This window comes from Staurois parvus, unplaced genomic scaffold (assembly GCF_062004578.1).
Source record: "Staurois parvus isolate SC_StPar_1 unplaced genomic scaffold, SC_StPar_1.0 ptg000303l, whole genome shotgun sequence".
NCBI lineage: Eukaryota > Metazoa > Chordata > Amphibia > Anura > Ranidae > Staurois > Staurois parvus.
Window position 1 is genome coordinate 3,311,968 of NW_028318099.1, and position 18,690 is coordinate 3,330,657.

Genomic DNA, 18,690 nt, shown 5'->3' on the forward strand with positions numbered 1-18,690 from the left:
CTAGTCCACCTTTCCTTGACTACTTTAGTACGTGTATAATACCCCTTCAGTACCAGGTTATATTTTAGTGCTGTGATAGTTTCAAAGACATGTACCTGATTTATGCAACGTTGTACCCAAAATATTATTATTATATTTTGTTTTTGTTTTTTTTTTAGACAGCTTTCTTTAGTTGTGTTTTTTTCCTTCTAAATAAAGGGCAACTTTCTACTATAAAACAAATGCCAAGACAGTTTGTATACCCCCTAAATGACCCCTTTTTGGAAAGTAAACACTTCATCTTACTTTTTGGGAATTCAGAAACATACTGGTATTGAGGTGGTTAAAACACTGAGCTTTGTAATGGTACACTAGATACAGCACATCAATGTACAGGCCATTAAATAATACTAATGTGATACCCCACGCTACCCGCTAAACATCAAGAAACTCAGTGAATATATATTCTAAAGAAAAACAAAAATGGATGGCTGCAACCAAATGGTGTTCCCACAATCACTAAGTAAACCAAAACTAATGATTTTGGTTGCTCCTTCCCTGGACACACATGTGTAATTGCTCAGATGTGCATAAATAATAAGAAAATCACAAACCAATATAATAATGCATGATCTGTAAACAATGAAATCACTGATGAATATGTATTTAAATAAACTCAGGATAAGTTCTCCTTTCGTAACATTACACCCGTATTCAGGGTATAACATGTTACAATCAGTCCGGCCCCCACACACCCAATCCCCGCTTTGACAGCTAGCAGGAAATCTCCGACCACCCAGCCACGTCACTCATTCACAGTCATGTGTAAATGAGAGACTATAACTCCCGGCAACCTTAGCGGTTGTCAGCTTGTAGTTCTCAATGACATGTTTGTAAATGTATCATTTTATTTGGGATAACAATCACTTTTATTTTGTGCTGTTAACTGTATTGTCATTATGTGTAAGCATACTGTACATAGGCCTATAACAAAAATTAGATTAAAATGTGTTTATTTTTTTTACATTTCAGATGGTACTTGAAAGTGGTGATTGGTTGGTTGGTGGAGATCTGGAGGTTCTGGAAAGAGTCAGGTGGGAAGATGGGTTGGACCAATACCGCCTTACTCCTCTTGAGCTGAGACATAAAGCTAAAGAAATGAATGCAGGTAAACCAAGATATTGGAGATATTATTGTTTACTAATAACCATTTTATGACATTGTACCAACTGGCTGCACTGTTTGTTCAATTAGTCTATTCTAGTGGTGGCAAATCCATACTTGGGAGCCCTGGTTCTCAAAGCAGCAGAGGCAGTATTTAGGATACATGCCGCTGCTTGTTTAGTACAAGAATTTGATGGTACTTTGCCCCATTCATTATTCCTTTTATCCTGGTAAGTGCTCCAGTCCCTGCTGCAGAGAAACCCCCCATATCAGGATATTGCCACCTCCATGTTTTACAGCAGGAATGGTGGTATTTGGATGGTGAGCTGTATTGGATTTCTGTAAGACATATCATTTAGCATGGAGGCCAAATAAATCAATTTTAGTCCCATCTGACCAGAGCACCTTTTTCCACGTGGCCCCGGAATCCTCAAGGTGTTTTGGGAAAGCTCAGTCGTGACTGCATGTGGCCTTTCTTGAGGAGTCGTGTTTTTCCTGCAACCCTCCATACAAGCTACATTTGTGGAGAATTTGGGATATTGTCATATGCACACACTCATAGTCATTCCTGCAACTGCTTCAGAGTTGCTGTAGACCTCTTTCATCCAGTTTGGAGTGGCATTCGGATCCAGGCAGGGTCTGTGTTGTACCTAGTAGTGCATCGTAATGAAAATTCTTGGACTGAAACCTAAATTTCAGGATGCATTTGGCTGGAAACCGAACAGAAATGGACAGCTTTTTTTTGTTTTTTTTTAAATATATATATATTTTTTATAGAATTGTATTATATTTGACTGTTTTAACAAAATTATATTTGACTTTTTTAATATTATGAATTTATATGAATATATTTTCAGCACCTTTCGGCCAATAGGCTGCTTTCACACTGAGCAGTTTTTGCAGCGCTTTTGCAATTTAAGCAGTCATTATCTGCACTTTTTTTCCTAAGCTATTTTTTACCAATACATTTCGGTTGCTGATATATTGATGCATCTCTAGTTGTACCAAATACCTTCCGCTTCTTAATAATAGACTTCACTGTGCTTCTAGGCACTAATAAAGCCTTTGACATTTTTTTGTATCCATCTCGACTTGTGCCTGTCCACAACTATCCCGGAGATCTTTTGACAGTGCCTTGCGACCCATACTTATTTTTTTTTTTCCTCCAGGGACTGAAATGCTCCAGGAAAGCCCTTTTCTTGCTGAGCTAATCAATATGACCAGAGCTGGTTACAGTTGAAAGTCAAATGGCTTTGTGTGCCACTAAGAAGGTGATTAGCTACATCTGATTGAGTTCACAAGTCATTTTTAGGAGGGGGTAATCCTTTTTCCAACTCAGTGATTCTGTTTATTTTTTTTCTAACCTCTTGCTGTTATAAGTTGCACTGAGTAAATACAGCTGGACCAAAAACTGTCTTAATTTCAGACTGCAAAGCAACAAAATGTGATCATTTTAAAGAGGGTGATTCTTTTCTATGCCCACTGTACAACAATTTGAAAAAATATCATGTTTCCTCCTATTTTGCTATACTTCTGATGAAATGATTTTGGTTATAGAGGAGCATGTGACAACATTGGTGCTTGACCCAGCAGTGGTCACATGGGGGTGGGGAGACAGTCAGCCAAGTGTAAGCTCCAGTTGGAGATTTATATAGGATTATACACTCATGTCCTATTGAAAGGATCAAAAGTATTGGCTGCCTGGGAAATTGAACCTTTTTCTTTGCCCTTAGTAAATAAGGCATAGGTTTAGATCTGCCAGCCCCTCCCACTCTTTTCACAACCTAGCGATCCAGTAAGCACTGGGGGAGCAGAGAGCTGAAGACTGACAGTCACCATTCTCTGCTCAGAGTAGAGAGGGAGAGCTGAGCGATCAGTGATGTTTGGGTGCTCAGTTCTCACTGCAGATCTGGCAGGGGAGATGCAGCATTGGACCGATGTCCTTGTGTCACTGATCCTGGATCAAAGAGAGCAATTAAAAGTGTCTTGTTCTAAGTTAATGAGTGATAACTGAGAAGCAAAGGGAAGAATGATAGCTCCAGAGTCTTGTGCTTTTGACAAATCAACTGCCATTGATTTATTGAATTTCAACATGCAGGAGAAGCTGCATCAACTGTCTATGCTGACATCCTGATGCCAGTGGCCTGGCTGTAACACTGATCCCATGACATGGACACTTTCTTAATGACTGACCATAATCAAGTATATAGATCATGAGTTGTGAACCCCCTCTTCTTTTACAGCTCATTGAAGCCATGGCATCAGCATGGTAGCCAATTGACTTATACGGTGATGAAAAGTCTCCAATCTATTTCTCTTTCATTGCAAAAATACTTTTGCTAGTATTCTGGCATAGTGTGCACACAAGGGCCAAGTCCAAGCCATGTAAACGTTGAACTAAAGTCATGACCATGTGTATTCTGATTAATGATTAGCTGGTTTTACGGCAGTTAAATATGATTTACCCTTTATCCATTGTGCCTAATGGCCTGAAATTACCTTTTACATTGGGTTGTGAAGACTGTCCTCTATGAAACCTTACTAGGAGGGTTTAGGGCTGCAGCCCTGTTTGTTCAATGATAAACTAATCTATAACATTGCTTTGGCGCTCTGTTGATCAACATGTCCTCAAGTACCACCAAATCAAGTTTGCAGTGCTGGTTGCAAACATTGGGAGTATTTAGTGAACAGTGCAAGGTACAAAGTGCAATAATCCCATAACAAGAAGTATAATGTAGATTTTAATAAGTAGACCGTTTTTAAATGTTTTTTTATTGAAAATGCCTGATGGTCCTTTGACCTAACATGCTGATAATTACTTTGAATAATATAATTAGCAGCAAATATATAGGAACTTTGAGGCTAGATGAAATTCCTTTTTTTTTTTCTTTCCCTCTTCCTTTTTCTTAGATGCGGTGTTTGCTTTCCAGCTTCGTAATCCTGTTCATAATGGACATGCATTACTGATGCAAGACACCAAGCTTCATCTGCTGGATAGGGGCTATAAGAACCCTGTCCTTCTCTTACACCCTCTGGGAGGGTGGACAAAGGATGATGATGTTCCACTAGACTGGCGCATGAAACAGCATGCCGCTGTGCTGGAAGAAGGCGTTCTGGACCCAAAGTCAACCATTGTCGCCATTTTTCCCTCTCCAATGCTGTATGCAGGACCCACTGAGGTGAAAACCTTTTCTTTCTTCTATTATGCATAAATATTAAAGCTGAACTCTTGGAAACCTGAAAATTCTTCTATGGAGTGGGGATGCATCCTCCCTGCAAAAGTTAACTGCTTGTTTAGTCTAGGGCAGGGGGGTCTCCAAACATTCTATGAAATGGGCCAGTATACTGTCTTTCAGGTTTTTGTTGGGGCAGGCTCGTCAGTGGAAACAAGCAGTGCCCCATTGTTGGTTTTAATGGGAGGAATAGTGTCCCCTTTTGGTATCGGTGAGAGGAATGGTGTGCCATCATTGGTGTCAGCTGGAGGAGCAGGATACCAAGGGCTGGATAAAGGCAAGCAAAGGGCCACATCCAGCCACTGGGTCACAGTTTGGTGACCATTGGTCTAGGGCAGTGTCTCAACCTTTTATGCAGTCAAGGTGCCCTTTAAAATTCTTTGCAATCTTGAAAACTAAAGGAGTTTTTTTTTTTTTTTTACAGAATACAGCATACAGCTGTACATGTAGGACACCTAATGGTAGAGATGATTTTTTTTTTTTTTTTTTTTTTCTTCCAAAGCAAACACACATTTGCCCACTGGTACTGACTAGTATTCCAATGTTTTTCTTCTCCTTCAGTTTCTCTCAAACTCGGAGAGAGTGTTGCAGGGAAGGGGAAAACAAGGTGTTGTGCTGGTGCTCGATGTCCCTCTTATCAATGGATGACATTGTTGGTTGTAATGTCGCCAGCAGCTATAAAGTTGTAATGGTACACAATGAAAACCTGTGGCTTTTTATAATTAAAAGGCAGGCTTCATTCTCCTGCTGGCTTTAATCATTTTTGGGCAATTTTTAGGCACCCCTGAAAAAACCCCAGGACACCCTGGTTGAAAAAGGCTGGTCTAGGGGATGGTAAAAAAAAACAATTTTACTTACCTGTTTGGCAGTTGATTCTCCCTTACCATCCTCACATCCAATTCAGGGCTAGGACCCTGTGTCAGTCTTAGACCTACGACCACGAGTCTGCAAACTTTTCAGTACGAGGGCTATATCACGTTTTTACAAATATTCTTAGACAAAATAAATCTGTTTGATACACGAATGAATAGCATTTAAAAGTTTTGCTTGGAAGGGTTTTTTTTTTTTGTAATTGGGAAATGATTCACAGCAACAGAGAAAGAACTTCTGTTAAAGAAAGCAAAGAAATACCAAATAAACTATAAGTTCTATATTACATGAGAGTCCCCATCAGGGTCCACTCTTATCTTACAAACACGTGCAGTGGGTCTTGGGAGTCTGGTGGTCCTAGCAGCCAACAGCAGTAAAATAACAGCACAGTATCCTTCCTGGAGACTGGTGAATGGAGAAAATTATGTATTGTTTAATTTTCTCTGTGCTAGAGGAGAAAAGTGTAAAATAAATTGACGTTAATTTGAAAAACAAAATGGCTAAATCAGGGTCTGATCTAATTCAGGATCATTTGTTTTTTTAAATCCTACCTAAAATTCACTAACTAGTGTTAGTGTGTTTTAGGTGGGATGAAAAAAAAAAAAGGATGCATTGTCTCTTACATCTACCCTCTGTTACAGGTTCAGTGGCACTGCAGATCTCGTATGATTGCTGGATCCAACTTTTATATTGTGGGGAGAGACCCAGCTGGCATGCCACATCCTGAGACTAAAGATGACCTTTATGAGCCAACACATGGGGGAAAAGTGCTCAGCATGGCTCCAGGTTTGACCTCTGTAGAAATCATTCCCTTTAGAGTGGCAGCCTACAACTCCAAGTCCAAAAGCATGGAATTCTATGATAATGAAAGGTAAGGAAAAAAAATTGACATATTCCATTTAAAAATGAGTTATATTGTGCAAAGGCTGTTATCTTGATTTTACTATTTATTGAGTCGCTGCTCCGGAACAAGCATGCAGACAGTAAAATCTGAACTCCACTCATGCTTGTTCCAGAGCAGCAGCTTGCAAGGCAGTTAAGCGTGGAGCAGGATGACACAACTGGATTTTGTGTCTTAAGAACAAAGTCCACAATGTCAGCCCCATATATCTGTGCTTATGAAGTGCTTACTGTGATCCTGTGGTAGAACAGAAAGCCTTTTCCCCAGATAGACACTATCCTTAAAGCTGATCTCCTCCAGCATTTAGCGACATTTAAATAGCATGTTTGGACCAGGCTGGCGTAAACAAACTATTACCTTCAGGCCCCTTTTATACAGGGCAGAATCAGTCAAGTGGATCTGCCTGCTCAGCTGCCTTATCCCCACTGAGCATGCAGTTGACCGTTCCATTTCTGTTGTGCTTGTGCAGAGCAGATACAGCCTGCTGTTCTGTATGGGGCAGTCAGGTGTAGATGGACCGCCTGTCAGTTTACATTTGACTGTCATCTGATCCGATTGACAGATGGGGAACGTATTCCTTTGTCGGACCGGATGCAGGCATGTGTAAACGGACTTATGTCTAATTAAATCTGCTTCCCATAGAGAACAATGGGTGGCCCTATCAGGCTTGCCTGAAAAACAGAAAAGCGGACCTTACTGGTCCATCCGTGTGAAAGGGGCCTTACTGGGTGGGATGCATCAGTTGTGTGCTCTGTATAGACTGTATGTAGTCTCAGCTACAGCACTATGTTCTGGCAGTGGGATGGCAACTGCCGCCCAGCTCCTGGAACAAGCACTGCTCAGCCCATCCAGTGGAGCTTTGTATTTATGAATGAATACAAGCTCCCTATGATTGGCTGAGAGGCAGGCAGATGGCATCAGTGTCTGTGACTCAGCCAATCACTGGAAGCTTTGTATCCATAGAATACAGAGCTCCCTGTGAATGGGCTGAGCCCTACTCTATTTTGTTCCAGGAGTGGGATGGGGAGTTCCCATAGCACTGCCGAAATACAGCACTGTATACTCTATGTAGCTGAGGCTATATAGACTTTATACAGCGCTCTCAGCTACTGCATCTGTTAAATAACCCGCTTGGTCCAAACAATTACCTTCACCATAAGCTGGATATCCGCTTAACTTAAATGATTCCTGGAGCATAGAACAAATCAAAAATGGCATATTACATCATTTTGACTGTGGCCTGTACAGTTGTCACTAGGAACTGGGGAAAGGTACCCATCCTGAAAATCATAATTAGTACCTGAAATGGACTCCCATCGATCAGGTGGAACAGATGCTCTCCTAAGAGACACAAATCACAACTTCCTTACCACATGGTCCCCCTGGCTATACTACGGTAGTGCTAAAAGATTAGACATTGATCACACAATACCATGTGAATGTGCTTACAAATGACCACTAACTATATTTCCCAAGTATGTTCACAGGGCTGATAGCTTGACTAAATGTTTCTCGCCTTGTATCATTTCCTTAAATTCCTTAATTACTCTCTTTACATTTATGACCCTAAATAAGGATTATTCTTGTATACAGTGCCTTGAAAAAAGTATTCATACCCCTTGAAATTGTCCACATTTTGTCATGTTACAACCAAAAATGTAAATATATTTTATTGGAATTTTATGTTCTAGACCAGTGGTTCTCAACCTTTCTAACGCCGCGACCCCTTAATACAGTTCCTCATGTTGTGGTGACCCCCAACCATAAAATTATTTTCGTTGCTACTTCATAACTGTAATTTTGCAGTAGGAGGAATAGTGCCACGTCATTGGTGTCAGTGGGAGGAATAGTGCCACGTCATTGGTGTCAGTGGGAGGAATAGTGCCCCGTCATTGGTGTCAGTGGGAGGAATAGTGCCCCGTCATTGGGAGGAATAGTGCCCCGTCATTGGTGTCAGTGGGAGGAATAGTGCCCCGTCATTGGTGATAGTGGGAGGAATAGTGTCCCGTCAATGGGAGGAATAGTGCCCCGTCAGTGGGAGGAATAGTGCCCCGTCAGTGGGAGGAATAGTGCCCCGTCAGTGGGAGGAATAGTGCCCCGTCAGTGGGAGGAATAGTGCCCCGTCAGTGGGAGGAATAGTGCCCCGTCAGTGGGAGGAATAGTGCCCCGTCAGTGGGAGGAATAGTGCCCCGTCAGTGGGAGGAATAGTGCCCCGTCAGTGGGAGGAATAGTGCCCCGTCATTGGTGTCAGTGGGAGGAATAGTGCCCCATCATTGGTGTCAGTGGGAGGAATAGTGCCCCATCATTGGTGTCAGTGGGAGGAATAGTGCCCCGTCAGTGGGAGGAATAGTGCCCCGTCAGTGGGAGGAATAGTGCCCCGTCAGTGGGAGGAATAGTGCCCCGTCAGTGGGAGGAATAGTGCCCCGTCAGTGGGAGGAATAGTGCCCCGTCAGTGGGAGGAATAGTGCCCCGTCAGTGGGAGGAATAGTGCCCCGTCATGGGTATCAGTGGGGGGGGGAATAGTGCCCCGTCATGGGTATCAGTGGGGGGGGGAATAGTGCCCCGTCATGGGTATCAGTGGGGGGGGGAATAGTGCCCCGTCATAGGTATAAGTGGGGGGAGGAATAGTGCCCCATCGTTGGTGTCAGTGGGAGGAATAGTGCCCCATCATTGGTATTAGTGACACCAATGATGGGGCACTATTCCCACTGACACCAATGATACTTACCTTGCAGACCCCTGCTCCAGCCTGGGCTCGCTCGCTCCCTCCCTCCCTCTCCCATGGTACCAACACTTACCTGTCAGATGTCTTCCTTCTCCGGCCGCTCTCCTCCTCTTCACTCGCTCGATCTTCGCGGTGCTGCTCGGCTCCTCCTCTCCAAGCTCCACCTCTTTGCCGGTGATTGGCCGCCTGTGTGCCTCTCCTGAGCTACAGTGCCGGCGGCCAATCACAGGCGAGGATTGATCTCGAGGTGTGTCCAGATGACAGGGGCGGCATGTCATCCCGCCCACACCTGGAGACGGCGGTGGCGGCGCGGTGTCTCGGTTCCTAAGACCATCGGAAATATGTGTTTTCCGATGGTCTTAGGCGACCCCTGTGGAAGCGTCGTTCGACCCCCAGGTTGAGAACCGCTGTTCTAGACCAACACAAAGTGCCATATAATTGTGAAGTGGAAAGAAAATGATAAATGGTTTTCAAAAACTTACAAATATTTGAAAAGTGTGGTGTGCATTTGTATTCAGCCCCCTTTACTCTGATACTCCTAACTAAAATCTAGTGGAACCAATTGCCTTTAGAAGTCACCTGATTAGTAAATAGAGTTCACCTGTGTGTAATTTAATCTTAGTATAAATTATAGCTGTTCTGTGAAGCCCTCAGAGGATTGTTAGAGAACATTAGTGAACAAACAGCATCATGAAGGCCAAGGACCACAACACAGGTCAGGGATAAAGTTGTGGAGAAATTTAAAGCAGGGTTAAGTTATAAAAAAAAATATCCCAAGCTTTAAACATCTGACGGAGCACTGTTAAGTCCATCATCCGAAATTGGAAAGAGTATGGTACAACTACAAACCTACTAAGCCATGGTCATCCACCTAAACGGACAGGCCAGGCAAGAAGAGCATTAATCTGAAAAACAGCCAAGAGGCCCATGGTAACTCTGGAGGAGCTATAGAGATCCACAGCTCAGGTGGGAGAATCTGTCCACAGGACAACTATTAGTTGTGCACTCCAAAAATCTGACCTTTTATGGAAGAGTGGCCATCGTTGGGAAAAAAAGCCATAAGAAGTCCTGTTTGCAAGAAGCCATGTGAGGGACACAGCAAACATTTGGAAGAAGGTGCTCTGGTCAGATGAGACCAAAATTTAACCTTTTGGCCTAAAAGCTATGTGTGGTGGAAAACTAACACTGCACATCACCCTGAACACACCCTCCCTACTGTGAAACATGGTGGTGGCAGCATCGTGTATTGAGGATGGTTTTCTTCAGCAGGGATAGGGAAGCTGGTCAGAGTTGATGGGAATATGGATGGAGCCAAATACAGGGCGATCTTAGAAGAAAACCTGTTAATCTGCAAAAGACGTGAGACTTCCAGCAGGACAATGACCGTAACCATACAGCCAGAGCTACAATGGAATGGTTTAGATCAAAGCATATTCATGTGTTAGAATGGCCCAGTCAAAGTCCAGACCTAAATCCAATTGAGAATCTATGGCAAGACTTGAAAATTGCTGTTCACAGGCGCTCCCCATCTAACAGAGGTTGAGCTATTTTGCAAAGAAGAATGGGCAAAAATTTCACTCTTTAGACGTGCAAAGCTGGTAGAGACATCCCCAAAAATACTTGCAGCTGTAATTGCAGTGAAAGGGGTTCTAAAAGTATTGACTCGGGGGGCTGAATACAAATGCATGCCACACTTTCACAATTTTGAAAGTCATTTAACCTTTTCCTTCCACTTCACAATTATGTGTCACTTTGTGTTGGTCTACAACATAAAATCCATATAAAATACATCTACATTTTGTCATTTTATAGCCTAAAACATTTCAAGGGGTATGAATACTTTTTCAAGGCACTGTATGTCCTAATTCTGACTGCAGTAAAGATCTTTGATAGGTCATTTTTTAAATATAGATGTTTATACAGACACCCTATAGGGCCTAACTAGTGAGCTCTTTGTTATACATTTACTGCACCAGAGAACACTAAATCAATATTTTTACACTCATAATTCCAGATTCAGATGTCATGCCCTCTAAAATAATGCTGTATGATTTTTTTTGATAAGAGAGTAATACCACAGAGGATAGATTATGTCTCTAGTACCTTTTTATATGCTTGTATTCTTTACATTTCATCTATTTTTTGTTATGTTTTGTAAGTGTTCTTGAATAAATTACACACATGCAAATGCTACACAAACAAAACAAAATGCTGTGCAATATGTTTATAATAAAGTGAACTGTGATGTTGGCTTTCTGCTGGCATGTAAGAACAAGCATCAGGTGATGGATGTTATGGTAGAGGAGGTACCAAGTACATGGAGTGAGAACCTCACCTTTCCACATCCAGCATTAAAGGATAAGGTCACTTTTTGGGAAAAATAATAAAATGGACATATTTTTGCAGAAAAAAAATGTGCATTTATTTTTTCCCCCCTAAGGAGCCTGGAAAGCATTGCACCTGTGATCAGTGGATCAAGGGTACAATGCCAGGCACCTGCAGACAAGCTCTACAACTGTTAGCTGTACCTTCATATGGGCTGACTGTTTACAAGCTGCAGAGCTTGTGAATGGACAACGCTGCTACTCATCAGCAATCCCGCAGTCCATTCAGAACTACAAGCAGTTGGCCACAATGGCTGATGGTAGTTGTAGTTTGGGCATTCACAGGAAAGCGTTATTTTTAAATAGTGACAGCAGGCACAGGGAGAAGATCCCCCGCTCGCTGTCACAGGGAGAGGCTGCAGGTACAATTACAGACTTTTAGTCTATTTATTCACAGATTTCTGTAAATGGTGGGCACACACAGCCACTTCATTCATTCACAGGGACCTGTGAATGAATGAACTGCAAGTCCTGTCTGCCATGGTGGCAGGTGGACTTGTAGTTCTCAGTGGACTACAATCTTCTCCGACTGACCACCTGTACAAGAGTACGAAACAGAGAGCTGGAAGAAGTGTATGCAGGCGCCTGATACTGCTCGTACAATCAGCAATGCTTTCCATTTGTTTAGTTTACAGGAGCCTGCAGTTTTTTTTTGTTTTTTTTTCCAAGGTTGAACCTAGCCTTTTAACTAACGGAGTTCTATATCTTCCTTCTATCACTGATCTCTCTACTCCTCATTTCCAGGCACAATGAATTTGACTTCATCTCTGGAACGCGGATGAGAAAACTGGCACGCGAAGGTGAAAACCCTCCCGATGGCTTTATGGCCCTCAAGGCCTGGAAAGTTCTAACTGACTATTATTGCTCTCTAGAAAAGAACTATTGATTTGAGCCAAAATGTACAAATTCCAGTGCAAGTCATTTTTAATCTAGCAATTTTTTAGAACTGAAATTATATAAAAATCTTTTCTTATACTAGTTAGTAAGAATATTTTATAGATTTTAATACATTTCTTATGGCTTTTTAAAATTAAATTGTTCCAGTAAAATTGAAGTTGAACTTTATACCTAACCTCAAAAACTCCCCCCTTTCCCTGCAGTGGATCATGGACACTGAAGATGAGCAGATCCATTTACATGTTTGTCATATTTAAAGATACTGCAGTAACTGGCATTAATGGATTTGCAGCGATTTTCAGTGAAAAAAAAATTTATTTTTTAGTTTTGAAAAACGTTTGGAAGGCCTAGAATCTGAATCAGATGATATTGCTGTCTTTGACCCCATTGCAGAGATTTACCCTTAAAAAGGAAGTAAAAGCATTCTGTTTGGGTACACACCATAATTTAAGCACTTCTGTTTAGTGGGTAATGGAAATGTGTCCATTCTTATCCTTTTTTCCTGGTCTTTGTCGGGCAGTTTCCCATCACTTCTTCACAGTCACAAGGATAGGGATCAAAGGGAATTCTCCCTAATGGGACCACAGGCAGCAATAAAAACCTGACAGGCTATCAAACCCCTCCCCACTGGGTTAAATATGTTTTGACTGGAGTTGGGTTTAATACCCTCACCTCAAAATGTTTTTGCTTACCAATTAGGCCACTCTGCCTTTGAGTACTTCATCAATAATGCTATCTAAATAAACTATGAATTATTTCATTTTGGCCATGCCCATTACCCAGGTATCTATCTGGCAGCTTTAGAATAGATCATCAAAATATATTTCTGATACCAAAGCTATACAAATATTTACATTGTTCTTTATATTATATAAGTCCTCCCTCTACACCAGTTATGAAGCCATTGTTGGGTCCACCCTGCTTCCTCTTAACAACTATAGATAGACTTCACAGTGGAATCAGAGTGATTATAAAATGCATAGATTAAAGCAGTGTTTTCAACCTTTTTTGTGCAAAGGCACACTTTTTTCATGAAAAAAATCACGAGGCACACCACCATTAGAAAATGTTAAAAAAAATTATTGAAAAACTTTTTGACTTGAGGGCCGCAATGGGTTCATATATTGGACCCGGGGGCCGGACCAAGAGTAGATGAATGATGTGTATGTGTCATCCATAGTAAGTATAGTAATATTCCCCCATAGTAAGCATCGTAATTCATCCCCCCTATCGTAATTCATCCCCCCTATCGTAATTCATCCCCCCTATAGTAATTCATCCCCCATATTAAGTCCCCAAGCCCCCCCGTGTCAATTCACTTACCTTTGCTCCACGCGTTCCTCTCGCCGTTCCGGTGTAGCATGAAAATCTGTCTCCTATGAGGATCTGTCCCCCTCGACGTATCTGCGCATGTGCCAGTTTCAGGCATTAGCAGCCGATCGGTGATCTCTGGCACATGCGCAGATACGTCGAGGGGGACAGATCATCCTGACAGTATCACGCTCCGCGGGCCGGATTAAAAGGTCCGCCGGGCCGTAGTTTGCCCATTGCTGTTCTAATGATTGGTCTATTTGTGAGCCGAGGCCACATGTTACGGATGAAATTGCAATTTTTCCCACGGCACACCAGACAATATCTCACGGCACACTAGTGTGCCGTGGCACAGTGGTTGAAAAACGCTGGATTAAAGGATAAGTTCACCTTTGTATAAAAATAAAATAATAAATGCACATCATTTTGCAGGTAAAAAAAAATGTGCATTCTTTTTTCTTACTAGAAGTCTGCAAAGCATTTCACCTGTGATCAGCAGATCACAGGTGCAATCTTGGGCTCCTGCAGACTGTCCGTGTAGCTGTCTGCTTGTACGGGCATGCAGTTATTGGATGACAGGAAGCACCAATGAACTACCTAGAGCGCTCAACAGCTCCCTAGCAGTTCATTGAGAACAAGAAGTCATCAACCACACAGGCTGTCAGTATGTGTAGTTCTCCCATTCACAGCTGGTGATGGCGGGTGTGGGGAGAGGATCCCTGGCCCACTGTCACAATGGGGGATTGGGGGCTGCAGTAACAGGAACATGTTCCATCCTAAATACGGCTGTAATATGTTACAATAGGTAAATTTATACTTTAATGAATTACAAAAAAAATTGCTGCCTCATCTTTGCTCTGAGAAGTACACAGAATATTGTATAGAGGCTATAGATAAAATAGCAATTATAAACCATGTATGCCTTAAACATGGAACTTTACCCAAAATGCAGTAATCATTGATAACACTGCTGCCTGTGTAGAGATGGCCATACTATGATTTTCACACAAACGCCAATGCCCCAAAAGGCCAAGATTTTATTACCATGATCCATTGTGTTAGGAGTTATAAGCCAGACTTTTTTTTTTAAATTGTCTGCACTGTCTCAAGGTAGCACTACATGGACCAAGACTAACAGTATAAATGTTATCATTCATAAGACAATTACCTCATGGATGGAGCGAATGTGATCAGGTGAAACTGTACAGATGAATAAAAGTAACTTGCCATTCGAGATTACTACTTTTACAGGCACTAAATGTTAATACTTTGCATATGGAGGATCATCAAAGGAACAATTGTCCTTTCACACATGACCCAACCTTTTATTTATAGCCACCTTATGGGATTTGTTTTAACAAGTGCATGTTGGGGGTAGGGGGTACAGTTGCTTTCTTTAACCTCCTTAGCGGTGTTCCCGAGTGTAGCTCGGGGTAAAATTTCTATACCAAGAGCGGTAACCCCGAGCTACACTCGGGCTTACTATGCGGCGTTCTCTGGAGGTCCCTGCAGCACTTACCTTGTCCTTCGCTCCCGCGATGTGTCCCCTCCAGCGTCCCCAGCCATCTCCTCCGGCTGATGCCGGCATCCGGCTTCTGTGTTCCAGTCCCTGTGACGTCGGGACGTACAGGCGCCAGACCTGGCGGGAAATTTGAATTTTTTTAAAAAAATGTCATTTTTGCTGTCATTGCTATTTCAATGCATTTCACATACATTTTGTCCCTACTGCTTTGTCCTGTGCCCTGCCTGCATTTTGAATGTTCTTTCTGCCTAGAAACTTAGAAAAGTCCATGGCATCCAAAAAGCGTCCCTTTACGTCAAAAGCGGTTTTAGAACAGCGATAGTAAATCAGAACCACTTGCAGAATTGAGTGATGATTTGTGGGGAAATTAGTCATCAGACACTGAAAACAATTTTGCGACTTTGCTCAGCAATGTGCAAATTTGCCTCTGTATTTCAAATTTCAGTGTTTTTGGTTTGATTATATTATTGAATTAAATTTATTATTATTTTTTATGATTATTTATTAAATTATAATTTATGATTTATTTCAAATTTTATCATATCCGGAATGTTTAATAGACTCTTGTTCAGAGTTATCCTAAAAATTACAGCCTACAATAAAAAACTACATATTTCAATGCAAAAAAATGGTACCGCTTTCAGCACAAAAAATCGGAAAGAATCATACCGCCGAGGAGGTTAAAGAGTCTGATCTTTAGGAAACCAAACGCTGTAAATCATGATATTCAAACAGAGCTGTCATCCATTCTAAATCTGAGATCGTTTTTTTTCATTGCCTTTAAAAAGGCACTGGAACCAATTATTTTCCTGGCTTGGATCTACATGGAGGCACACTACCTTAGCTGAACACAGCAGTGGCTGGATTCTGATCTATAACTTTTTTTTTTTTCCCCAAACGGACACTATAAAGAACTGGATTCTGATCTATAACTTTTTTTTTTTTCCCCAAACGGACACTATAAAGAACTACTGCATACATAGCTTATCCTAAGCAGACATTAGGAAAGCCTGAGAAAAGAGGGACCAAGCAGAGCACAGCCAGGTGCACGTTGCCTTAACTAGCAAAAATAATAAAGACTTGGGTTTTCCTACTGCTATAGGTAGTGGATGAGGGGTTAGCATCCCTAGTCAAAAGCAAACCTAACTGGGAGAAATACCCCTGTGTAAGCTATAAAACAATCAGAAGTGCACGATATTAGAAAGGCTTTATCCTACCCCCTCAGAAAATATAGGAAAAAAATGAAAACCTGCGTGTTCTACTTCAACTAATATCCGTTTTGTAAATAATGCTGCAGACATGCATTTGTTGTTTGACAATTGTCTGCACAAATTTGTATTTAAGTAAAAAAAAGTTGGTAGATTATTTTAAAAATAATATAATTATGTGTACACTTATTGTAATAATGGACCAAATTTGTCTTCTGTTAATGAACTATTGTCCTGTCACTATATAGTTTTGTATAACTGGAGGAAAAGTGTTGATCTGTGCTAGAACAGGGGATCAGCCATAGTCTTTGGGATATAAGAACGTAAGGATGTAGCCCTTTTTGAGCATTAATTATGAAGGAGCCATGTTGATACAAATGAATGTCTGTACGTTTTCTTTGTTTATTTTGATTATGTTATAATTTTGATAATTTCATTAAATGTGTATTTATTGAAAGATGGAACACAATTCTCATGTTTTTTTTTTTAACAATGTTTTGTCTTTACCAATTGACTCTCTCTGAATGCTACATGAATACTACTTAGTTTGCATACAAAATACATTTTTATATACTTAACTTTCACCTTGTTTTATATTTTGAAAAAGAAAAAAAAAAAGTTGGTATGCGATGGCCTTTTGTCTTTTTTTTGTTACTGCAGCAGTGTTCACATTGGAACCTACTTTAGCTTTCCTCTCACTTCCTCCCTGTCTCTATGGTGGCGATAACAAGTATATCCAACCTATTCCTTACCTACTCTTTCCAAATACCGTTTATAAAAACAGACAGACATTCTTTATAACAAATGTGATTACAGGGCTATTTTCTGTATTAAAGTAATAAAATGTGTTCAAGATATTAAGGCATATAAACAGCGTTTGAGGGCTAGCTCCCATATTGTTTTACAAGAGATGCTATAGAATTGTGCCACCACCAATGGAAAAAAACAAAAAACCAAAGGCTTAAAAAAAAAAAAAATGCTCTACGTCATGTTCACTCGCACACCTTGCAATGGCTTCCTTTCATTCCCATTTAACAAGAAAATGCTGGACTGGTAAGTGCATATCTCATCATGGAGGGAAATTCTACATGTCCTGGGCTGCATAAAACCCTGAGCACATGGGCTGAATTTCACCCAAAATCAGCTGGTACAGTAGATACTGGCCAACATTCAGCCCATGTGTACAGGTTCTTGTTTGACAGAAGCCAATCTCACTTCTGTCGAACGAGTGTGCTGGTAAACCAGAAGCCGATCAGAATATGATCAGCGCTCTCAGCTTGGAGAGCATTGCACCAGCAAACTGTGACAGTAAGCAGGGGTGAATATTCCCTGCTAGATGTCACAATTGGGGATGGGGGGCAGTACGACTGTAACATGTTACACCCTGAATATGGATGTAACAGGTTACAAAAGGTGAATGTATTAGTTAACTGTGCTGTCCACTAACATCACAATGTGGCTGGCAGAGGTTAAGAGAAACAAGTAGTGAAAATGTATATATGTATGTACGTACTGCTAAACTTTACTTCTGACAATACTACTTACCTGGACCTAGTGGGAAGAGATATCTGGGATGACATTGCTGAAAATGCTACCTGGCTCGTTATCCTGAGCCATGACTTCAATTCTGAGTCCTTTACCTGAAGAATTCATAATTTCCTATGATGCTTTGCTTTAATGCATTCTGATGCATCAATTAGTCTGCTAGCATTCAAAGCAAACCTTGCTACCACCTTGGGGCCCAGCATTACAAGCTGCCAGGCCATCTCACAAACTTCTGCAGGTGTTTCTTGCCAAATTCCATAGTGTTTTATTCAAATACAAATCATTTAAATCAGGTGATCATTGAAATGCTTCAATACATTTGCACCTCAGCATGCTTAATCAAAGAATAAAATGCTTAAAACTTGGCAAGAATTGTGTGCAAATCCTTTGTACCCATCATTTGTGACAGGTGTACTATAAAGTGGTAGTGACCTCTTTCTATTTTATAATAAAGCTTATCAGTAGGTAAAATGAAGATCTCCTAAACATTGGAGATATTCCAGTGAGCAGCAACCAGTAACGTTACCGGCACATGCTCTTTGAAAGGACAGCATACTCATGCTGTCCCTTCAGAGCTCTGTGCCGTGGCTGTGACTCCCATGCACATGAGTGACACCAATGCAGCTCAGCCAAATGGCTGGGGCCCGCAAACTCGAAAGGAAGACCAGGTGAAGATGAAAGCCCTGTCAGCGGTGACAGCACACCACTGGAGGGCTTTGTTTCAAGGCAAGTCTCTCTCTGCAATGCATACTAACACATTATGATTTTACCTTGCAGGGAGGCTTTTTTTTTTCTTGGAGCTTTACTACCGCTTTAAGCGAGAATGTTCTCTGGACCAGGGTTCTGTTTTACAGGACAGCCGAGTGTAATCTGTACTCTCATTTCAATAACAAGTTCTTGTTTATGACATCAAAGTTTGTACAGAACAAGGTATATATATATATATATATA

The 18,690-nt window shown here is 41.3% G+C and overlaps 1 protein-coding gene across 2 annotated transcripts in view; it reads left to right on the forward strand.

Moving 5' to 3' along the window:
* The window catches only part of PAPSS2 (3'-phosphoadenosine 5'-phosphosulfate synthase 2), a 99,549-nt gene extending 82,886 nt beyond the window's left edge, over positions 1-16,663 (forward strand). For both annotated transcript variants that reach the window (XM_089683144.1, XM_089683145.1), the window contains 4 exons: positions 1,012-1,147; positions 4,054-4,322; positions 5,888-6,117; positions 12,001-16,663. In XM_089683144.1, the coding sequence (XP_089539270.1) occupies positions 1,012-1,147; positions 4,054-4,322; positions 5,888-6,117; positions 12,001-12,142 (777 nt within the window). In that variant the 3' untranslated portion in view covers positions 12,143-16,663. The remainder of the gene's footprint in view (positions 1-1,011; positions 1,148-4,053; positions 4,323-5,887; positions 6,118-12,000) is intronic.
* The last annotated feature ends 2,027 nt before the right edge of the window (positions 16,664-18,690 follow it).